At 34.2% G+C, this 26,305-nt stretch overlaps 1 protein-coding gene across 4 annotated transcripts in view; it reads left to right on the forward strand.

Annotated features, from left to right (window-relative positions):
- LOC127837356 (uncharacterized) overlaps positions 1-26,305 on the forward strand; it is a 133,567-nt gene that overhangs the window by 53,868 nt on the left and 53,394 nt on the right. The window contains exons 6-8 of one of the 4 annotated variants that reach the window (XM_052364318.1): positions 4,205-4,289; positions 4,573-4,759; positions 7,495-8,740. The exons of the other annotated variants lie outside the window; for them this stretch is intronic. Of the exons in view, the coding sequence (XP_052220278.1) occupies positions 4,205-4,289; positions 4,573-4,759; positions 7,495-7,628 (406 nt within the window). The 3' untranslated portion in view covers positions 7,629-8,740. Of the gene's footprint in view, positions 1-4,204; positions 4,290-4,572; positions 4,760-7,494; positions 8,741-26,305 lie in introns of those variants that run through there. 4 annotated transcript variants of the gene reach the window in all.

Genomic DNA, 26,305 nt, shown 5'->3' on the forward strand with positions numbered 1-26,305 from the left:
CCTCTTTGTTCTCCTCTCTAGCTTTTTTTTAATGACAGGTACAAGCTTCTGTCTGGTTTCCATCAACTCCCTGGGGTATTGTTCTGATATTCTATATTGGGTCCCTTTGAGTTCCTTGGACGCTTTCCTCACTCGTTCTCTACCCGGATAGTACGCAAATTTTGCAACTATAGGTCTTATTTTTTTGCTATTATAACGCCCTATTCTATGGACACGGTATCATTTAATCTCTCTGGATGCGTTTTCGATCAATAATTTAGACTCAATAAAGCTCAGGATTTTCTTTTCGCGCTGCTCATCTTTTTCCTCGGGAATTTTGTAAAATAGTAAATTGTCGCGCATTGATCGGCATTTGAGGTCAGTTACTTCGTGCTGCATGAGGTGTTCTTGTTCTTTCCACCGTCCAGCTAACAATTCAAATTCCTTCTGGTTTTTATAAGCTCCACTGGCAAAAGGCCAGCGGGGCATATATCATGGTCCTGTGTATGTCGTGTGTGCGTCCGTGCGTGCGTCCGTGCGTTAATTTTTTCTTTAAACATCTTCTTCTCCTAAACTACTTGTCCAATTCTGATGAAAGTTCTCAGGAATGTTCCTGTGGTGAACCTCTTTCAAATTTGTTCAAATTATTCCCCTGGGGTCAAATTTGACTTTGCCCCTGGGGGTCAAAAAATTGAAAATTCGCTTATATAAGGCCTATTTTGTGCAAACTTTATAAATCTTCTTGTCAAGAACCATTGGGCCTAGGGCTACCAAATTTGGTTTGTAGTGACATCTTATAGTCCTCTACCAAGATTGTTCAAATTATGCCCCTGGGGTCAAATTTTATCCTGCCCCGGGGGTTAAAAAATAGAAAATTTGCTTATATAAGGCCTATTTTGTGCAAACTTTAAAAATCTTCTAGTCCATAACAGTATGGCATAGGGCTACCAAATTTGGTATGTAATGACATCTTATAGTCCTCTACCAAGTTTGTTCAAATGAAGCTCCTGGGATCAAATTTGACCGTTCCCCAGGGGTCGTAAATTGAACATATGCTTATATTGGGCCCATTTTGTGCAAAGTATAAAAATCTTCTTTTCCATAACCATTGGGCCTATTTCTATCAAATATGACAGTGACATCTTATAGTTCGCTACTTAGTTTGTTTAAATTATGCAACACTTTTTGGAATTTTGGAAAAAGATTCATGATTGAATGAAGGAACTGTATTTAATCTTGTAGAACATGCGTAGATTTGATCTGCAGCATCTAAAAATGTATGAAATAGAACGGCAATATCTTTTGGAGAAATAAATGTTCCTACGTTATAAGCAAATGACCTGTGCAACAAATCCCGGGCTTTCTAGTCTGTTTAGGTAACACCGTAGTAACATTTTCCATATATAAGATGCTCGCCCTTCCAACTTTAAGCGCCCAGTGGGACGAGGGATGAAAATAGAAAGTCACTTGCTTGGGTACATTTCAACCCATGCGCATTGCACGCTTTTTTCACACAAAAAAACAGTGGAGCGATACAGGGCCATCATGGCCCTCTTGTTTAATTTATCAAGCATATTGCTGTCAAATTGTTGGCTTTGTTCAATTTCTAGGATTTTGTTCTCAATTTGGAAAACAGTTTTGTCCATGCACTCATATTTCACCGCAAGGGTATCCATAGTTGCTTGAATGGTTTATAACTTTCCAAATTTTCTATCAATATTGTCCATCCTGTTCAAAAGCATATTAGGCAGTGCGGATAAATCTGTATTTTGCTGTGAAAACATTGGATTTGGGGTTGCCGGCATATTGAATTGTCCATACCCCGGTGACGTCATGTTCATAAATTGACCACTGTTAAAATTACTGTAACTGTTTAAGTTACATGGCTGTGGTAAAATTGTATTAAAACATTGACTTGCCTGTAAAAAAGAGCCATTTATCTGTGGCGATTGAGTGGCGTTCGTAGGTGTGGATGTCGCTGCTATTGAGATATTTGCACAGTTCCGATTATCCGCCATATTGCCTTTTTAACGCGTACTCTGTCTCTGTTGTGTTTGAACTTGAACCGTCCCAGGTGAACTGTTTTTCGCTTTTTAGGCATTTATAATCCACAGAGCAGATGTACACTCATTTCTCTCACACTTTCCACAGTTCAATTATTGTTTACAACGTTTATTTCTAATAGAATATATAATTTTATCTCCACTGAAAAATTTCCAAACTACCGCGCTGACGCATGCGCAATGTTATCCATATGCACACCATATTACCATAAGCATAATAACTGACAAGTGTTATTAGTTAAATAATCCATTAACCACATGCAATTTATTTTACATAAATATTAACACCATCATAATCGAGTGCCACCCTGTCACATATACATTTGTAATTATATTGTTGTTTTCATTCACTATCATGTATTACGTTCCTAAGTATGCACTTAATTGTGTATGAACGTTTCCTTTTTACATGGCCTATGTAATGTAATATTGTTAAGACTGACACTTTTCTATATACAACTTATAGTCAATATCTTTTCTGCTCTTTTCTGTTCTGTTCTGTAACAATTAGCATAATTACTGACGCCGATTGTGTTTTTAGGTATTTTTTGTTGTTTTGGGATCCGCTGCCACGAGTGGCCACACGCAACTGATTTTTTGTTTACTCATATTTCAGGCTTATATACGAAGTGATACTTTTGCTTTATGATACGCTGATTTGCGCTCAGTTACAATCTGTTCACAGTTTGACAACTACATGTTTCAACATCTTAAAAGGCCTGATCCCCAATATAGATATGATTTCAAACGGTCGTTTGGGAGTGTTTCACATAAGAAATCTATTTGATATTAATCCGGCACGATACTCATAATCGGTGTTCCGAAATATGTATATGCTTGTACTAGATTATACAATCAATATAATCCTTACTAAAAAAAGGTGACTGTGGTTGCGATATATTTTTCCAGATTACCTATTAGGCAGAGTAGGCAACTGCCTATGGGGCCTGCGACTTATAGGGCCCCATGAGACCATGACGAAATAATGTGCTTACTTTCTTACTTAGCCTAATCTAATGACTTGCCAAAGCCAATTATTTTACTTTAACATTCATATTACTTATTTTTGGATAAATAGTTTATTGCGTAAATAAAAAGACTACAGTGATTGTTTTCTTTAATTATTAATCTAATTATAATGTCGTTTTGGCATAACGGTATTATAATGACCTTGTATACCTATAAAATGACATTGTCACATTTTTTGTCTTGCCATCCATGGCACTGGTAGGCTAATTTTAACGAGTGAAATCGAATTTTCACTGGCATTCGAGTGAGCACTATACTGACTAGGGGCCTGGGACGTGGGCTCCAAAAGTTTCACTGTATATGGGCCTACACGGTGCGGTGCTTAATCCGGCACTGTTCCCACTTATGTTAAATAAATACGTCTGATTGTTACATTTGTTACCATATATAATATATGCAAATAAAGTTGCGCTGTTTATTATTATCAATATACTAATCCACATGGTATGCTTTAAATAATGCATTTAAAAAGTACAAAGAATATGATTGAGTTGCCGGAATAAGTTTGACATTAATGAATGCGCGCCATAACGATAGTACGCGGTTGCGGTTACGATATTTTTTGCAATTTGATTGACCACCATTGACACGAATGAAAAAAATACAGCTCTTTTTATAATCGACAATATTTATACCTGCGATCGTTTATCGTTCAAATTAATGACGGTTCGAAAATAGTCCACGATCAACACGACTAAATCACGAGCAAGAGCACTGTTTTAATCTTTACATGTGCCGTAAAAGTGAAACGTTTGTTAAACACAACGGTTTATGTAAATACGTGTTCTGACGCTTAAAAAGGAATTGGATTATTAATAAATAAGACGGAATTGAAATGTGTGTCAATACGTATGTTTCATAGCATACGTAGATGTCAATTATTTTTATAGTTATATTGTACACTTTGGTTAGTCTAAATTTATTTTTAAGTTAGAACATGTCAGTTCCGTATACGGTTTAAATAAGGAATAAAACACTGCCTGATATGTTGCGAATTGTTATAGCCTTCGCACTAAAGACAAATACTTATTAATTCAGATCATTGTTTTTTTTTTATTTCGATAGGACTATGATTATTTTCCTTTCAAACAATAATATGTCAACTACAATGTTTTTATGTTTCTCTGTTTCAGTGCATTTTATAAGAAAATATATACAAGCGGGAGAATCATGTTTATGAAAGACAACGAAATGATCAATGAGTGGGTCGATACAGAAGTGAGTGTTCACTCATGATAATACACGTACACTTCTACAACGAGCAATATGATCAGCAAACCATTCTTTGGATAGAAATGCTATTTAAAATTAAATTTCATGTTTACTTATTTTATCATAGCACGTGTATGAATTCCATAGCGCTCATTTTGCATAAACAATGTTAATCTATTAAAAACTTTAAAAAAAAACACTGGAATATAAATATATACAACATCGTTGGTATTTAATCATAAATATTAGCCTTAAGCCAACTTAAGCCTTATTTCCTATTGCTCCTCAGTATATCAAGATAAATGCTGATGCTGGGGACAATGAAATAATTCTGCAGCAAGTGGCGGAAGGAGTTGTTGACAAGCTGTGGCAGGTTCGTCATAAAAATCTTCTGCTGTCAGTCACTGACGGTGCGGATGAGTTGGATGAAAAAGGTCGTAAAGCATTCACAGAAGGCCTCAAAAAGATGTTACCAGGTAAATGTCAATACATTTAATAATAATAATAATAATAAAAAAAAAAAAAAAAAAAAATAATAATAATAATAATAATCATCATCATCATCCTCATTATCATTATCATCATCGTCGTCATCGTCTTTATCGTCATTATTATTATTATCATCATCATCATCATCATCATCATCATCATCATTATTATCATCATCATCATCATCATCACCACCACCACCACCACCATCATCATCATCATCATCATCATCATCACTACAACTACCATCATCATCATCATCAACATCAGCATCACCATCATCATCGTCGTCATCATTAGTATTATCATCATCATCATCATTATCATCATCGTCATCATCATCATTATTAACAACAACATCATCATCATCACCACCACCATCATCTTCATCATCATCATCATCATCACCACCATCATCATCATCATCAACCTCATCATCATCATCATCATTATTATTATTATCATCATCATAATCATCATCATCATTATCATCATCGTCATCATCATTATTAACAAAATCATCATCATTATCATCAACATTATCATCATCATCAGTAGCAGCAGTAGCATCATCATTATCTCCAGCAGCAGCATCGTCAGCTGCATCATTGTCATCATCATCATCAGCAGCAGCAGCAGCAGCGGCAGCAGCATTATCAGTAACATAAATAATGATGATGATAATGCAGATGATTACTAGTATATGATAATGCTTATTATGATGATGGTGAAGAAGAAGATGACGATGATTATGATTGCTATTAAGTATAATTAATATTATTGGATGATAAGTATGCTCCTTGAATGGGGTTAAGACAAAATGTTATCACTTAATCATCTGTATAACTTCTTTTTTTGCTGCCATTTATTTGTATGAATGTAAACCAACAATGTTTTTGTATTAGTATGTAACACATCGTAAAATAAGCCTACTCACAAGATAAAGTTATACATTGTATGTGTTAAAGGCCAATAAAAGGTATAAATCAAATTATTATGCATACAAACTGGTCTATTTTTACCGAATATCAGTTACGCTTGCATAAAAAACGATAATAACACAGCTGAGGTGCAACGATGTGAAGAATTATGGAAGATATACCCGTTTTATAATTGGAAGAAATGTTTAAAACTTTGCCAATAACGTGGTTTGTAGCCCCAAAGCGGTGACGTTTGCTAAAAATAGGAGAAAGAAAATTCAATTTTAATTCTATTTTAACAACTTTTTACCAGCAGAAAGTAACTTATAAGATCACTACAAACGTTTTAACCATTAAGAGAAGACCTACTTTGTGAGTGATACCGGAAAACGTTGAAAATCAACGAGATATTTTTGGTGACCTGAGTCACTTTCACTTTTCCGAGAAAACAGCGATCTAAATAAACTGATTGTTTGTAAACAAAATTGACTTGGAGGACACTGTATTTTGAGCTCAAAGCAAGTTGTATTGCTCATTTTTTCTGGTATTGGTAATGTCCAATAGCATATATATATACATAATTGTTTATGCATGTAAAATTGTCCATTCTGTGTATGTTACACTTTGTTCCCACGTCGAGATGTGTTGCGGTGTAAGTACGGGGTATACAACTGTAAATGAACCATCCTTTTTGGGGATGGGGATTTCATAGTATGTATGCCTCGTTCTGCACAGTAGCTTGGCGCACACGCCCAAGTCTCAAATGGGAATATGTATGTCTGTCTCTGAGGCGATAACAAAAATACTTTTCCTTTTGTATCGAGATAAATTGGTTGTATATGTTATATTTGAAAACGTTGTGAGTTTTGAAGAGTGCGTAGATATTTAGGTAGTTACAACAGTGCTTTGTTTTGAATCAGTTAATGCAATTAAATATGAACGTATGATTTGCATTATTTATAAAAGTTAAACGATCAGTGAGTGCTTACGTGATTTATAGGTGATGAAATGGATTGATGGATGGATTGATTGATGGGTTGATTGATGGATTGATTGATTAATTTATCAAGTGATTTATTGATATATTGATTCATTGATATTGTATTTGGTTATTTGTGGTATTGAGAGTTGGAGAAAAAATGCCGTTTCATTTGTACGTTATAATTAGTAATTGGGATAAAGAAAATCGATAATCGCGATTTTGTTTACGATGTTCACAAGAAATTGACTATAGGTATATGTACAATACATATCAGTATGCACCGACACAAGTATGCGTCATTTTTATCTACTAGAATATAAATTGTATGTGGTGTGGCAAATATTCCTGACAGCAGAAGATCATTTGTCACTTTCAGGCAGAACTCTGTAAATAGTTTCAATTTTTCAATAAACAATTCCTTCGTGTGAAGTTGAGAACTCATAACTTTAATCATGCATTTTAGAATTGTTTATGTATTTAAAAGTTTAAGGAGCCTATAAGTGTGTTGTTTTTTCTTCATCATGCAGTACACTTTCTCTAAGAGACGGAAAACGATTTGAACTCAATTTCGTTAAAACTACCTTTTAATAAATATGATTGCGTATCTGAGTGTATTTTTATTTTTATGAGACGGGATAAATATGGTAAAAATGCCAAAGGCGTCAATGATTATCTGGTTTGGTTTAGGATCTGATTGAGCGAATCAAAAGCCCTGCGTCGCTGGATAATCATTTTCCACCCAAATTTTGTGTGTATATAAGTCTAGACACTTTAAAATTGTTCATAATGTTATATGCCGACGATATTTTTTTGTTTTCAGAAAGTGAAACTGGTTTACAGAAAGGGCTAGATTTGTTAAAAGAATACTGTGATCAGTGGAAGTTAACGGTAAATACAAAAAAAACCACTAAGTCATGGTTTTTAAAAAAGGAGGAAGACTCAGACGAAATATAAGATTCCTATATGATAACAATGTTTTAGAAATTGTTGATAAATTTACGTATTTGGGGTTTGTCTTTTCCTCAGGGGGCTCATTTTCCAAAACATTTGATAGCCTGTGTGGACAATCTCTGAAAGCTATTTTTAAATTAAGACAATGTTTGTCGAAATTTTATAACATTACATTACAACACAGGTTAGAAATGTTTGATAAATTAGTTTTCCCGGTTTTAAGTGATGGCTCCGAAATATGGGGATTACAGAGCAATATAAAGATAGAGCGAATACATTAAAATTATTGCAAAGTACTTTTAGGAGTACGAAGGCAAACACAGAATAACTTTATTTATGGAGAACTAGGAAGACCATCTTTATCTGTCAGACATAGCGTTAATGTAATTAGATATTGGTTAAAGATAGTAAATACAAATGTTATTAAATATGTAAAACTTGTTTATGATATTATGTTCCGAGAATTAGAAACTTACCCCAATAACAGATCTTGGGTCTACATGGTAAAAAGTCTTTTAGGTAATTGTGGTTTCAACGATGTGTGGCTGAATCAAGGGGTAGGGGATGTAGACATGTTTTTGAAAATCTTTAGAGTAAGAGTCACGGATATGTTTATACAAAATTGGAAAAACGAATTAAGTGAATCAACTAGAGCAAAAATATACATATTAATATCCGATTTTAAATTTCAATCCTATTTAAATGATGTAAACATTCCAAAATACAAAATGGCCCTCTCTAGATTAAGAGTCTCTGCACATAGGCTTAAAGTTGAACGGGAATATGGCAAAAACCAATAGCTATTCCTCATGAATAAAGAAAATGTCCTTTATGCAATATTTTAGAAGATGAGTACCACATTGTTATGGAGTGTACATTATATACTGATGTCAGAAAAGCTTATTAAAAACCGTATTATTACATAAGACCAAATATGTTTAAGTTTATAGATTTATTGACCTCTCAAAATGGTAATACTTGTATTGTTAAAAATTTAGCTTTGTATATTTATAAAGCATGGGACATAAGAAATACGCATAATACATATTATGATTAGTGTTGGTTGTTGGTATATATTTATGCACCGATTCTCGCTGTATATTGTCTTTTCTAAAATACCCAATATTTTTTTTATTTTTTAATTGTTTTTTTGGACAATTTACCGATCTTTATGTGTGATGTTTATAATTTGAATGACCTGTGGCTTTGTTTTATGTATATTGTATTGGCATTTCATGTATACTCATGGACTTATTGTCTACTGTATTATCAAATAAACTCTATATATTATTGTACTATTTTACAAGGATTTCATTTCACTAGACTCATTTTTTGCGCACATCTGACATACCATATCGACGTCACACACACCATTTCGAATGTTTATACCCGCGTAAGACTCCGATTCATTTGAACGTTATATATATATGATTATTTTTATTTTGCTTTAAATACAAGCTACCAGGAGTTTTTTGGTAAATATGTGAAGATGAAATGTGGTTTTGAATGGCGCCTGAACACGCGGATGCGATTCATCGATACACAAGCGTTTCATGAAGTTACTGTCTTTAAATAACACATTTGTTTCCCACCAAATCAAAGGCACGAATGATCCAACAAAATTGTATTAATGTGTATATGCATAATCTCTTCAGCGCATATATTTTTTCGCATATTCGTAGGACCTTCGCTAAACATATTTGTTTAGTAAATTATTGCCTTTGATCACATATTTAAAAGTATGTTTCGCAGCGTTAATAAATTATTTTCTGTTGTATACTTATATGGGAACTTTTTTTGGTACTTGTTTGTTTCTACACAAACACTTACAACTTATGATCCGAATATGATGAAACGTTGTATGCTTCAGATAGGTTTTGCTCTTCGATTATGTAACATTTTCGTACGTGCGTTTCCGTGCGATATTTTAAAATGCGTAGAATATCTGGATACCACGGAATACCGTAAGGGACATCGTGCTTAAACATTAAATCCTGAGGGCGACAATGCGAGAGTGCGAGAATACGATGACGACAGTGCGACTATACGATGGCGACAGTGCGATAGTACGATGGCGACAATGCGATAATACGATGACGACAATGCGAGAGTGCGAGAATACGATGACGACAGTGCGACTATAGGTTGGCGACACCGCGATAGTACCATGGCGACAATGCGATAGTATAATGGTGACATCGTATTCTCGCACTCCCGCTTTGTCGTCATCGTATTATCGCATTGCGCCATCGTACTATCGCACTGTCGCCATCGTATTGTCGCATTGTCGTCATCGTGTTCTCGCACTCTCGCATTGTCGCCCTCTGGATTGTAATGTGTAACCACGATTGCTCTAACGGTATTCCGTAGGATACTTCTGTCCGCAGATCATGCTACCATGTTAACAACATAGCCATAAGTTTATAACTTAACAATATACGTTGAGTCACCGATAATCTTTATTTGATTGTTTTGTTTTTCGTTGATGTATGTCAACATAGTTCTTAATCTTTCAAAGTAAGTTATCGACTTAATAATTGATACTTTTACATATACGTTTAATTTTGATACTGATACCCGAATTTGCAATATAAGTCTACGCGTACTTATAACATGTTGGTTTGAAAATATTTTCAAATTCAATTTTCTTAAAGCTTCGTCATATTTTTTATCCAGTGTTAGCATAAAATTCTTCGTTACACAAAGCGGTCACTTTCTTTGCACTTCTAATATGAAGCTTTCGAATGTTTTGGAAAAAAAGACTATTTGTTTTTTTCAAAGCAAATACTGTTTTCAAAACAAGCTATAGTGTCGACCGTTGTAACATTGATGTGTGTTATATATTCACCTGTATAGGCTAGAAGCTTTATTTTAAGCTATATTGCGGAAATAAATGTTGTTTTTGGTGTTGTTGTGTGTTGTGAAAACTTAAGCTGTATCGTGATGTTTGCCTCGTAGATGAATAACTGAGAATATACTTTCCATTCTATCATAAAAACATTTAATTTCAAGATTTTAATTGATATAAACAGTGCTTTGTTCTAGTCAAAATCATGTTCAATACATTCACATCGGTACAAACCAAATAATATGTGAGGATTTATTCATAAAATGCACTCACTATTAGATCAAACACTTACAATTAATGTGTCGGTATCAGTATTACATAAGATGCAAGTTTGTCGTTATGAACTATATTTAACATTACTATTATAATAGATACCACCCACTATCTCTTTAATAGATTTAAAGCTTTTCTTATTTGTATTCGTCTGCTAATTTGTTTCGTTTATAATCATTGAGAATAAGCAAATACAATGTTGGCATACACTCTATATTTTGTTTAAAAAACGTATCGCTATGTTGATCGAAATGTACGAAAAACGTTAACGTACCCAAAGGAAATGTAAATCAATAAACATTAACCATCATACCAAGAAAGGATCTTTATAAAATATTCTATCGGTATCTGCGTTGTGCATATTGCCGTTGACTGTGAACATTTGGAAACGATACATGTGTAACGGTTCAGCTGTGTTACGTATCAGATGTCCGAGATGTCAAAGCATACTAGTATGCAGAATCTGGACGTTTACGGGGCGAAACGTCTCACAATTTTATTATCTGGCAGGACTCTAAATTTTAAAAACATACATTGAAAAACAATAGCATTTACTACCGATTCTTTTATTTGTCGGTTAATAAATTATTTGATTTATGGTTAATAGAAATATACATCATGAGTAGATCAGGAAAATATAGGCTACCGGACGAACAGACACACGTACGACCTCAGAGAAACACTATTTTTGTATCTTACATCATTTAATAGTGTATGTTCGATATAAATTAGCAGTGTATCGTATATATTTATATTGTTTATGCGTTAAAACTGGTCCATATTGTTGGCATTAATTCGTTACCAAGCATGCGATCAATTTAAGGCATTTACGCGTGGTTTTATGTTTATGCGGCAACGCGCATGTAGTATTACGTTTTCATTTGGCTCCGCGATTTCCGATTTACCTATGCTTTGCGGCTGAAATTATTATAACCGAGTAATATACATCAAGTTCAAGCTATTGTGATCGCCTTTTGTCCGTCGTCCGTCGTGCGTCGTACGGCGTCAACATTTACCTTGTTAACACTCTAGAGGCCACATTAATTGTCCAATCTTCATGAAACTTATTCAGAACATGTGTCCCAATAATATCTTGGACGAGTTCGAAAATGGTTCCGGTTGGTTGAAAAACATGGCCGCCAGGGGGCGTGGCAGTTTTCCTTATATGGCTATAGTAAAACCTTGTTAACACTCTAGAAGTCACATTTTTAGTCCAATCTTCATGAAACTTTGTCAGAACATGTGTCCCAATAATATCTTTGACAAGTTCGAAAAGGGTTCCGGTTGGTTCAAAAACATGGCTAACAGGGGATGGCGTGGCAGTTTTCCTTATATGGCTATGGTAAAACCTTGTTAACACTGTAGAAGTCCCATTTTAGTCCAATCTTCATGAAACTTGGTCAAAACATGTGTCCCAATAATATCTTGGACAAGTTTGAAAATGGTTCTAGTTAAATGAAAAACATGGCCGCAAGGGCGGGGCAGTTTTCCTTATATGGCTTTACTGTATGGTAAAACCTTGTTAACACTCTAGAAGTCACATTTGTGGTCCAATGCTCATGAAACTTGGTCAGAATATTTGAACTAATAATATCTGGGCTGAGTTCAAAAATGGTTGAGATCCGTTAAAAAACATGGCCGCAAGGGGGCGTGGCATTTTTCCTTATATGGCTATGTAGTAAAACCTTGTTAACACTCTAGAAGTCACATTTATTATCCAATCTTTATGAAACTTGAGCAGAACATTTGTTTTAACAATAGCTCGGGTGAGTTTGAAAATGGTTATGATTCGTTGAAAAGATTGAAACTGGGTCATATGAGCTCAAAAACTAGGTCACAAGCTCAAATATAAAAAAACACGTTAAAAATCACTTTTTCGGTCCAACATCATCTTCATGAATCAGCTTGCATTTTTTCAGAATAGTCTACTTCCTTTGGCTTTCAGGTGGCCCTCTTGTTTCATATTTGTTGACGTTTTATTCAATAGGTAGAGTGTCACATCAACAAGCCAATGCTATGTGTAATATCGATTTTGATATAAATCCATAAAATAAATAATCTAATAATCTTTCAGAATAATAAAGACCAAAAAGATTGCATCAATCGAAAATAATAGGAAAAAAGCGTTTATTTGGTAAATCGCGCGAAAAAAAACACAACGAGTTTACCTATAAATTGGCCGTCTTAGTGTATTCTATATTTTGAACGTCGCTGTTTTTTTTTGTTTTGTTATAATTAGCTCAACAATATAATATAATATAATATATTTTCATTTTCTTTCGTTCTTATCTAAACATGGAAATTTTTTTTGGTATAATTGCAAACATACACCGACATTTGGTGGTTAACGTTCAAAGAGACCCTGGCACATTTTGGGCGCCCAAGAAATTTTATTAGGGTATTATTCCTATATTTAAACAAAACATCACGTCGTTAAGAAAAATTTGCATTTCGGTGTTTTCCACGTTAGATTTATAACCCCAATATACATATGGCTCTTATTTTTTTTTTAAATGTATTATTTATAAATCACATATTTGGTTCTAATAATGGCACAAATTGGCTAGCATGTTGACAACCAAATTAACGGTTGCAATCGAACCGGGATCAACCAAGAAACGAATATGATAACCGAATGCCATCACTGGTATGAATTCCTACCGTCCGAGTTAACGGACGTAAGCGATGAAGCACAAATTCATTGTTGGACATTAAGCTTTAAATGGAAGTATTGACGCTACATGAATTTCTTGCTATAACTATATTTCATCTAACCACTATTTGAATATATCTTGAACAAACAACTAACCAATTCAATAATAATTAATTATTAAGAATAAAAACAACCAAAATGAAGATTATTATCGTTACACGGTGTCAGTGGATAACCACTCACGTGCATACGCCTAGACATACGTGATTTGCACATTTAATTATCCCCCGCTAGAGGCGGAGGGATATTGTTTTTGCGTTGTCCGTCCGTCCGGCTGGCCGGCACTTTTGTGTCCGGAGACATATCTTGGAAGTGCTTTGGCGGATTGCATTGAAACTTGGTATGAGTTTATATATGGATAAGACGATGATGCACGCCAAATGGCATTGTACACCATCTGTTAATAACGGAATTATGGCCCTTTGTATCTTGAAAACATGCTTTTTAATAGGCACTTTTTTGTCCGGAGCAATTTCTTGGAAGTGCTTTGGCGGATTTCATTGAAACTTGGTATGAGTATATATATGGATGAGACGATGATGCACACCAAATGGCATTCCGGCTGTCCGTCCGTCACTTTTGTGTCCGGAACCATATCTGGGAAGTGCTTTGGCGGATTTCATTGAAACTTGGTATGATTATGTATATGGATAAGACGATGATGCACGCCAAATGGCATTGTACACCATCTGTTAATAACGGAGTTGTGGCCTTTTGTATCTTGAAAAAATGCTTTTTACTATAGGCACTTATGTGTCCGGAGCCATATCTTGGAAGTGCTTTGGCGGATTTCATTGAAACTTGGTATGAGTATACATGTATATATGGATAAGACGATGATGCACGCCAAATGGCATTGTACACCATCTGTTGATAACGGAGTTATGGCCCTTCGTATCTTGAAAAATGATTTTTACTAAAGGCACTTTTGTGTCCGGAGACATATCTTGGAAGTGCTTTGGCGGATTTCATTGAAACTTGGTACGAGTATATATATGGATAAGACGATGATGCACGCCAAATGGCATTGTACACCATCTGTTAATAAGGGAGTAATGACCCTTTGTATAGTAGTATGTTCATCCGTCCGATTTGCACCCATCCTTAAACAAAATATATGTTGCGGGGGATATCAAATCTTCGAATTTTCTTGTTAAACAGGAATTCACAACATTATACCATTACATCTATGGTTATCATTAGAAGTCGCGGGCATAGGATGTCTTCATGTACATTCAATTCACCATGAGTTAACTATTATTAATGTTTCCAAGCCGTTAAATTGCGGTTTAACACACTCCAATATGTGTGATTTTTGTAGTATGTCAGTAGTCTGAATATGCATATGTTTTGGGAATGTCCCGTGATTCAACATTTTTGGAATGGTGTTAAAGTGTATATCGAACGCACTGCGAATTCGCCGTTTATCTCAAATTTTGATTATGAACATATAAGCTTCTGCAACGCTTTAGTTGGTCATTCAACAATGTCACAGATTTTTAATTTTTATCACATTGTTGGCAAAGTTTTATAGACAGACAGAAAGTTTATTTGAGTCTCACTTTTATAGATTCATGGTATATAAAACATGTAGCAAATTAAAACAAGTCCATGTATGAAAACCACTCTAATAGAGTTACGAGAGACTATAAAATGTATGAACCTACGTAAAAGTATAGGTAAAATAATAAATAAAATATTTATCTACGTTTGTATGTACAACGTATTCACAAATATATCTATACCTATGAGTATATAAAATAAACAACAACATAATAATAAAATTCAATATACATTATTTATACATGTAGTTATATTTTAATCTTAGTATTTCACGACAGATTTTGGCACTATATTTTAACATATTTTCATCGGAGAGTAGGAATGAAATCTTATCAGGCACTGAAAATGAATTGAAATCATTATTGATGGATGTCGCTTTTAATTCAATTTCATTTCTCAAGGTATTGTACAATGGACATTGGAGCAAAACACGGGTTTCGTCTTCCACCATAGTTTTACTGTAAAAACAAGTTCTTTGTTCTTAAACAATCCCTTTGTAACGACCAGTTTCAATTTTTAAGGGTGCTACACCGCACCTGAACTTGGCTTAAGCACTAATTTCAATTCGTGTTATAGTTCTATTCTTAACATAAGGTTCAGCTTTAAATGAACTTTTAAAAGTCTTATTAAGGCGTAATTTATTTCCACCTGTACTTTTCCAGTAGCTGAATTAGTTTGATTTAACCATGTCTGGTTTATCTTATTTGACATATTTGATTGGAACAAATCAATTATTCGTGTTAATTGCGATTTACTGAGATAGGTATTTATGTTTAAATCATTTTCAGTAAACGATTTAACGGTAATTTTAACAAAATGTGGCCAGCATTTATTGTGAGAAGAAATAGCTCTAAACATAAAATTGTTAAGTATATTGGTGTCCATATTTGAGAGTCTAATCCAATAAGTGATAACGGCTTTCCACTGTTTTACTATTGGTGGCGTCTATCGAATGTCTTCGTTGACAGCGGCATTTGGCGTGTACTTCCCGACCCCCAGAAAGAAGCGGTCAGCTCTATATCGGACTGCATTAATGCATGAGAACTCTCTGGTCCCCCATATTGCGGCTCCGTAGCTAATGGTAGGCCAGACACATGCCTCGTAGAGTTTTGAGAAAACTTCGACCAGCATCCCGCCCAATGCTTTAAACTTTGCGATGATAAGACCAAGGGCTCGTGTAGCTGACTGCGCTACATGTTTTGCCGTCACGTTATAGTCCAAAGTGTCAGTTAACATTTAGCCAAGATAACGGTAGCTTTCCAGGCATTCTATAACGTCATCATTGCACTTGAAATAACATTTCGTTTTTTGTTCGGAAGGGGGTCGAAAATGCATAATCTTCGATTTATCAGTATTAATTTTTATATTATTTATATCGCACCACTGTGATAATAAAGTTAATAGGTGTTGGAGATCTTCCTTATTCTCTGTGAGTAAAAAAAGTATCGTCTGCGAAAATCAAGTGACTTATAATTTTGCCGTAAATTTTCACGCCTATGTTTGCTTGCTCGAATTGCTCGCTTATGTCGTTGAGGAAGAGGTTAAACACAGTCGTTGAGACCAAACAGCCTTGTTTAATCCCGATTTTACGTCAAACCATTCCGAAGTGTAATCATTTACCCGCACAGCACATTTAACGGATGCGTAAAGGGATTTCAGAGCATTTAAGAATTTACCGGTTAAGCCGTAATTATTTTCTAGCTTGGACCATACTTTATGTCGATTGATTCGGTCATAAGCTTTAGAATCGTCCGCGTATACAACAAAAAAGATCTTTCTTGCTTTTCTTTCGCACATCAACACTATTTGTAAGAAAGGACAGCTGATCGATGGTACTTCTTTGTGGGCGAAATCCGTTTTGTGTGTCGGATAGAATATTATTAGTTTCTACCCATTTTGTAAGTCTATTGTTAAGCACAGAACAATACGCTTGTACATAGCTGATGTTACCGGTATTCCTCTGTAATTATTTGGATCTCTTTTGTCGGAATTACTACATTTAATAATTGGGGTAATAAGTCTGTAGTGCAATGCTGAAGGTACACTGCCATTGTCAAAACAAACATTGAACAGACTGTGTAAAAAGTATATCGTGAGCTTATTATTTAAAGTTTCCGCTGATATTCCGTCATATCCGGGGGCTTTGTTTTTATTTAGTGATTCAACTGCTTTCTTGATCTCTATTATGTCTATACCGTTATTTAGTGAATGTTGTCCAACAGCCAGTGGTGATCTAGCTTCGAATGTGCTATACGTTTCTGTCGTTGGTATGTTATAAAGTGTTTCAAACGACTTTTTCCATTTATCAAGCACCTGTTGTGGTAAGGTTGATATTGTACCGTCCTCAAGAATAACTTCCATTGGAATTAATTTGTTTCGCACTTTTCCTATGCCGATATTTTCTATTTCTTTCCAGAAATCGTGTCTGTTTGTGTTGTTAAAAGCTTTAAGCAGGTGTTGTTGTTCTTCATACCAATAGTTTCGTTTTCGTCTCTGTACCGATTTGTCAAACTGTTTACGTTTCTGAACGTATGCTGCTTTAAGTCTTTGTCTTTGAGAATTAATTTTGCATTTTAGCCAAATTTTTTCACTTATGAGAAAATCGGACCACTCCGACGTCAATTCATTGTTCCATCAAGGTTTGCTAACTCGTAATGAGTATTCATTTCCGCAACTAAAATACTCAAAAACTCATTGTAAGACATGTCAATCGATTCCTGTCTATTTAGGTTGGCTTCTAATTCAGTGATTTTTGTGTCTCAATTGTTCATATATAACGGCGTTATTCATAAATTTCTCTGGTATATTTCGTCCGTCGTATTTAATGTTGGTGCATTGGGTTGTATGTTCCTTTTCGATATTTCACTTGGTGTGTTTTCCTCCGCGCTTGTGAAAGTTATTGTAGGATAGAATGGTCTGGTATAGTTATACGTTCTAGTGTGCTTATGTCGAGACTTTCCTGTATTAAGTCTGTCGCACTTATAACTTTAAAGTCCCTGAATCGGTGTAAATGCTAATATGGTACCAAGCAGTAGTCAACAACTGAACAACCTCTAGTCAAGATGCTTGTGTAGTCATTACTTATACAGTTTCTATCGTTCAGGATGATAAGATTTGCACTAAGGAGAACGTAAATGAATGCTTCACAATAGGGTGATGTTTGAAAGTCAATGATCTGTCTTTATGGTAGTTTGTCTACACCAGCGATAAAGTCCTCACTCGTGCCAACACGTATATTGAAATCACCGAAAATATTGATGATTTAGTTATGTTGATAAACGTATATATTTTCTAGTAACGAATCAAGAAACTATGTTTATATCCAAACATCGCGTAGAGTTTGAAGGCGGCAGGTAACACACACATAACTTAAGCTGCTCGTTTGTGGTTTTATGAGTAAGTGCGAGCCATAAAATACCCCCGTTATCATCACTTAATCTGTTAACGGTAAATAAATTAAGAAGGGTGTTTCGTACTAGCACACCTACTTCTCCGCTTCCCTTCGGGCGCGTCTATTTAAATGTCTTCTATTTTGCCCGTACCACGTATATCCGTCAATATTTAACACTTGTTCATTTTTTAAATGTGTTTTTGTTATACCATTTATATCAAGGTTTCGGTGTGATATACAGCTTTTACGAATTTGGTAGTTATCGGTTGTTTCATTCCACTGAATCAGTTTGGGTTCTAAAACCCGCATGGCACCTAATAGTGGTTGTAGTTGTTATGGTTAAGGGGTTGGTAGCGGTTTCTGTAGTTACGACTTTCGTCGTCCTGGTGCTCCTGGTAACGATGGCTTTTTCCGGTCTGTGTATTCCAAGCACGCGTACTGTGTCGGTTACGTAGTGGCTGCGAATCGCGTTTATGTATGTAGTCGTCGTTTGTGCGGTGTCCACCGGTCGTGGCATTGATGTCTACTTTCTTGTCTTTTTAATCTGGCGCCTATAGGTTGCGGACGCGTCCTATGAGAGTGGTTAACTTCCTGCCATTCGTTTCTGCTCTGGGTAGCACAAGCGTCAGATTTTTTAATTGAACGATTTCCCTTGACAAACTTTATCACTCCCAATAACATTAACCAGAACCTTAAGGTTTGCGATTGCGATTCTGTCCTCCACTGGTAAGTCGTATTCTATTTTTGTATTATGCAGACATTTTGAGGTTTGTTTAATTTTTTTAGAAATAAAAATAAGAACAGCATACCCAATATTAATCATTTTAATACATATCTTCAGAATAGGCTGAAAATTGAGGAGAAAATTGCTTTTAATAAAGATCAAATAGAAACATTTAGAACAATTTGCAACAGTTTTTAACATAAATCATTAAAATTGTAGTCTTACAATACATTTTTATGCTACGATTTATTTGTCGAATTGTTTATAATTCTGTATATTGCTACTTACTTGTGTAATACTTTCGACATATATGTTTGTGGTATTTTTTTCCATGTGTTTTTGTACTTCTATATCTACTTGCGTGTTATGTATTATATATTGTTTACTGGGATATATATATATATATATATATATATATATATATATATATATATATATATATATATATATACATGTATATATTTATATATATTCTATATCCAATAAATTCATCCAATGGGCATTCTTCATATGCACCACGTGACCGTCCAATATATTCCGGTATTGGATCCAAAAATTATTTAATTTTTCCATATTGGACAGTTGCGTAAAAGTGCATTAAGTAATTGTTTTTTATCCCATTTTCACCGCGTTATTGACGGTATAATACGTTGTGGAATATACTTGCTTGTATTCAACACTGTGGAATATACCTGTCGCGTGCACGGACTACTTTTTAAATGACGTCATTCGATATGCGCTAAAATTAGGTCGATATTGTTTGGTTCATTGATCGAATTTTAAGTTCACCCATTAGAAGAAAATGTGCATATTTTGCAGAAAAACATATATATGACATATTCACCAAAAGAAATGTTGAAATAAAGTATGAAATTACACGATTTTTGTTTTGTTATTTTTTTATTTATAACAAAGTCGACAAAACTTAAGCTTAAAAATTATACGACCTTCAACCTTTAAATCTAGTCATATGACATAATTTTTCGCCATCCGTATAATGAATCAGCTGATTGATGGCGTCATAAAATGACATACTTATTGCGTCATTTTCCCCATTTTATTGGCGATTTATTATAAACTCGACTTATTTCACATGTTTTCTACATGTACAGTATGTCGACATATCTGAATTGTCAATTGATCACATTTTCCTTATATCGTGTAATGTGCATTGTTTATAACCAAAGCATGTACTTTTGACATTTAACTTAAATATTAAGAATGTACAACAAGCCATACACATATCGCACAGTTCATGAATAATCTGCTATGCTTGCTTTCCTATTTAATTCACGTTAGCCATAGAGCTGTGTAAAGTATAAGATAGGTAAAAATAGCACCACACTGGAATTGGGAACGTCCCATTTCGTACACGGGTATTTTCTACTTATTTATCTGTTGTGTACTGGAATGTTTTCCCTTCTTTGTGTATTAATATATTAAATTATTTTCTCGTACAATAACGGCATTTACCATAGATAAATAAAACATTGTGCAAGTTTAAACATAATTACTGTATGTTTGTATGCAGAAATCTGCAAATGCAGCCGAGTTTACCAACGGCTATTATTAGCTCCGGTTCATTTGAACAGCGGTAATGTAGAGTACATGACGTAGCGTGTGACGAAAAAGAAAGTTTATCGCGTTCATAAACTCATTTGAATAAAGTGACAGAATGGCATAAGGGTCTTTATTTGACTATGCTAAAATAATTATTAAAGACCCTAGATGCAAAATCGTCAATTATTGAGTTAAATGGATTATTAGATGGATTTTAAAGGATAATTAAAAGTAAGATACTAGTTCTTACGTGTTTTGATTTTTGTTTGTACTTTTGTCGTTCCCTGTAATCGGGGAAATGATTTAGAGATCTAAACATGGGCGCCATTGATGCATCGGATCACACACGGCATACCCATAACATTTTATAAAAAAACACGTTCTGCGCGTCCTTAAATTCGTCGTTCGAAGTCGGAAAACGTATTGCCCTGTATATTTTGTCAAATAAAGTGTCAGTCGCTGCAATTGTCTGTTTCCTCGTCAAAATTGTCAAGGTCTTCGATAGGTAAAGAAACTTCAGCGTTCAGTTTATTTAGTATTGACAGACCTGTACAAAGTCGCGCCAGTCAAAAATCATAAAAAGCAACATTTAAAGTTATGGTAGCCAGAACAAGGTCGTCGATGGTGTACATGTATGTTGACATCGACAGCATTTTGTCAGGAGCAATCGCCGCCATATTGGATTTTGATCATTTTCTTTCGAAAATAAAATGAATTATAGTAAAGTAAAATCTTCTTTTCGCGGTCGTAATGTGTTAAAATTCGCACACTGCGTAAAATTGAATGTAGGCATATGGTGATATTTTTACTTGTTTTACAGTTTGTGTGTAATTTTTTAAAGACTATTTTGCGTACCAGAACAAATACATGTATATCACTACGCATGGTTACATTTGTTAGATTTTAAGCGCTTTTATGACTGAATTAAAATTATTGTTAAGGTTATTAGATCTATTTATGTTAAATGTCACGTTGAAAAAATCAAATGGGATAAATAGAATACTAGGATTAGCGTTGAATACAGAGAAGTTTATGTTGCTCGGCTCGAACACCGAAAGCGCTCGCCAAGGCTCGCGCTTCCGGCGTTCTAAGCCTCGCAACATAAACTTCTCTGTATTCAACGCTAACCTAGTATTCTCTATATAACGATAAAAGCCGTTACCGAGAAAAAGTATCCGAATGTACAATACTCGATTCACACAGGCGATATTTTAGATTGTATGTTTCCCTTTAATTCTTTCCTATTGAAAATATGAGAGGAAATTTAAACAAAAACGAATCGAGAACGTGATATTTTATTTATTTGTATTGTTAGAAATTTAAAAAAATGCAAAAGCATGTGATATTGTTATTGTTAGAAATAGAAAACAAATATGCAACAGCAAAACAAAAAATCAATTTTATTTACCTCAATGACAATTTTAATCCAGTGCTAGCCTAATAACAACTAAGTACAATGATATGCACGTCTATTTTCCATTTTCTGTTCTTCAATCCATTAATCGAAATGTATTTTAAACCACACTTGTTGTTGATAGCGTTTGTATCACATGCTAACCATTCTGACCCAAAACACAATTTACGAATTCGTAATCCTGTCGGAGCGAGTTGTTTTATTCCTATCGAAGTTAACAATTATGCATGACACACACAATCCGAAATACGTTTTGCCTTTTGGATTCGTTCAATGCTAAAAAAATTATATGTCATTTGTTACTAGATCTATTAAACACTACCACCTTCATAGTGTTGTCCCTAAAATGCAGAGTCTTGCTTATACTAGTATGTTTTGTCAGAGAAATGACGTCACACGAGATACGTCATAAATTGCGTAATCAATAAATGAAAATAAAAATACGGAAAGCTAGTTTGGTAATGGGGATATAGAATACAAAGCTTATTAGACGTTTAAACTGTACAATACGTGATATATTTGGACTCGCACACAGTTTGAAGTCATATTGGACTCGCCTCACGGCTCGTCCAATATGACTTCAAACTGTGTGCTCGTCCAAATATATATCTCCGTATTGTACATTGAAACGTCTAATAACCTATAAATATTCCTTAGTGGCAGCTTTTTGTAATTCACAAATTAATGACCATTTATTTAAAAGAAACTCATTTTTCATTTAATAATACTAATTAAAGATTAATTTGTTATCCCTTAATTTTGAAAAAAAAAACAAGAACGACAGTTTTAATGTATGTTTCTGGGATGTCAATACACTGAAAGTAATTTTAAGTGACGTATTATCTGATTGATGAATGTCTTCAAATTAAACGCATCCAAGATAGAAACACAATGCTTACGAAGATACAGAGAATTGTAATAATAGTCGTTTGTTAAATGTCAACCGAGTGAAATACTTGTTTTAATGTTGATTGCAAATACCATACCTCAGTTCTTAATGAAATGTTTAACATGTGACTTTTATTTTCCTAGGAACATGTATGGTGACTGGCGGAACCAACGATGGAGTGACACAACTTGTCGAAGACGCTGTATCTGTTTTCAACAGATCGAAGGATAAATCTTGATATGATGAATATTGTCCAACAATTGGAATCGTCTGTGTGGACCACTTACAGAATAAAGATAAATTTAAGGTAACATACTATAGTTAATCATATTAAGTAGGCTTAACGTTTACAAAACTTAATTCCCTCGAGATTTAATGAAGTGCAGGAAATAATAAGTTCTTGCAAATACAAGTGACACTTTCAACGAAAAAAGGTAACGCGACCTGTGGCGTATTTAACAGTAACCAATCTGAAAAACACTGAGATGACCGACATCAAACAACATCGCAAAAACCGCGGATGTAACGGATACACTACCAGACGTGCATTGACGACATGAATTCAATACTCCTCATATCTTAATTCAACAACATCGGTATTAATGAATGTAGAGTAAAGAGTATCTATCGCGAATTAATTATTATTGAGAAAAAACAACAACAACTAAGTATCAGGACATATGCACATGTTGGTTTAAATGTCACGGATAATTAAGTTTTGTGCGCAAAAATAGAACTCTTCACTGTTTTGATAGATTGTTTCTTTATAACATTCCTTTAAGGTACATACTCGCAAAACATATTGAGTTCTTAGCTTGACCAGCAATGCAGGCGTTATCTTTATATATATGGAACATTATCACCATTTAGATTGAGTGTTAACGCCCACTTGTCTGTTATAAAAGACAAGCGCGTAATTACCTATCAATGGTAACAACATTGGAATGGAAAATTCAAAGCATTGGGGATATAAACCGTTTGATCGACGCGTCGATCCTCACACTAAGCCCATATTAAATCACTAATATGCATCTACATACATCATAACACGGTATTCAAATTAAAAAGCAATAAACTTAAATTTGATTTAATAGCAAATAAATAATTTCATTGGTTTAATTTGCACCAGAGTAACATTATAACAATTTGCTGAGGCACGATTCAAATATCAACCAAATTCGTATATGTTTACAAATTTTGAGAGAGAAGCATATATAATAACACCAGATCATTGTAATGAAGCTCAGGAAGAAACCATTTTGCAGGGTGTAAAAAGCACAATAACATTATTTGCTTGTATATGCAAATATTACAATGCACACACCATATTGTTATAATAGAAATTAATCATAATTACTGATTTATGTTAAATAACCATTTTTTTTTAAACAGCAAATGTTTTTAATTACCATTATATACATGTACATAATACATATATTGTTTATGTGTGTGCTTTTTCTCTGTTGAATAACAATTTTATACAAACATACACGTTCTTTGTAGTCTTGTATAGATTTTTTTTATTATTTTATTAATTTGTATTATTTCCAATCATAATGTACAATACATTTCGGTTGTAATTTACATTGTTCACAATATCAATTATGTTATATGAATAAACACAAATCATACGAATCCGCACCGTTCGTTCAACAGCCGATGTTCTTCACATTTAAAGCACACGGCCACTGTAAATCCGACGTTCGACAAAATATGATGATGACTTTCGTTATCATAAAATAATTCAAGATGACAAAGATGGTCGATTAGGTTACGTCTAAGAGCACTCATATGTTTTGTGTCTAATAAGGAGACTTTTGGGACTTGTAAGAAATATTACACGACCCAGTCTATCATCAATCATTATTTATATAGGTGCATTGAATTAACATAGCACATAAGATAGTAAGAAATGCGAAGGGAATGACGAATATCATAAACAGACACGTGTACATTGGTTTGTGACATTAAATAGTTTACGGTCCATGCAAAATGCAATTATTGCATATTGTCTACTCAAATTAAGTTAAAGAGGACATGTTGGACGTATATTAATGAAACCTTTTTTAATAGAGAGATATATACAATTTCAATGTCAGCATAACATTTGCTAATACATCGAACAACACAAATAATATGACGAATAAGCAGAGGAAACTTTAAAGTAAAATAACATATATACCATATTACTAGAATGACCATTGATCGACCTTTAGAAGTGTATTCCTTACCTATGCTATCCGGGTTCATTCGCCGCTCTCGGCGCATGTGAGCTTGGTTGGTGGTCACTAAACCGGACAGGCGTAGTTTTCTCCGGGTACCCCCACATCACAAGTCTGTTCCAACATTAATTATCTCACTAAAAACCAAATTCCTGGAAATTTAAGTTATGATTCACTGCTCGTCTTTACGTTCATGAGTATAGTAAGTTAATTATTTTACTGTATGTTTGCTATTTCACAGATGGCAGCATACTTGTTTAGGTATTTATATGGTTGTCTTGATTACAGCCTTGGGAACTGACCAGAGGAGCGTTCGGCATTGACTCAGATGGTGAGCTGTTTACCGTCGATAAAAGCGGTAAAAGGTAATTAACAGAAGTAATTCTATAGAAATAGCAATGGTAGTAGTAATAGTAGTAGTTCTACTAGAAGTAGTTATCGTAGTTGCAATATTATATTTCAATTCAATTCAATGCAGTGTGTATTGCTATGTGGCCTCCGGCCCTTGCAAGTACAAATAACATAGCATAGTCACACACTTCAATACACATATACGAAAACATACATAGGTAATGGTACAGCTATTGGTAATTAACTGAAATAACATAATACAAATAACATCGCATAGTAACATACTACAAATAGCATCACATAGACACATACAGGCACTTATATTAATAATAAACTGCTATTTAGTAACGCATTTCTTCTTTCAAAAGCATAATACAATAACATAGCAATACTCTGATCACATGTTCTTCCCGGGAACTCATGATTTTATTAAATTAAGTTGTAGTAGCGGGTGTATAGAACTTGATGGGTATATACATTTCACGAAGATCTAAGTATTTTGGGCATATTAGAAGAAAATGAAATTTATTTTCAATATCACTTTTGCAAAAAGGGCACAACCTTTGGTCCCTGTCGATATTCAAATAGCGGCCCTTTTCAATAATGCCCTTATGGGAAGAAATTCGAAAACATACATATGCGTTTCGAAATTCACGAATTGTTAAAATATTTAAATGTAACTCAAATTCATAGTTACTTTTAAATCCAGTGTATGGTTTAAGTTTTGAAGAA

The sequence above is a fragment of the Dreissena polymorpha genome, chromosome 7 (genome assembly GCF_020536995.1).
Source record: "Dreissena polymorpha isolate Duluth1 chromosome 7, UMN_Dpol_1.0, whole genome shotgun sequence".
NCBI lineage: Eukaryota > Metazoa > Mollusca > Bivalvia > Myida > Dreissenidae > Dreissena > Dreissena polymorpha.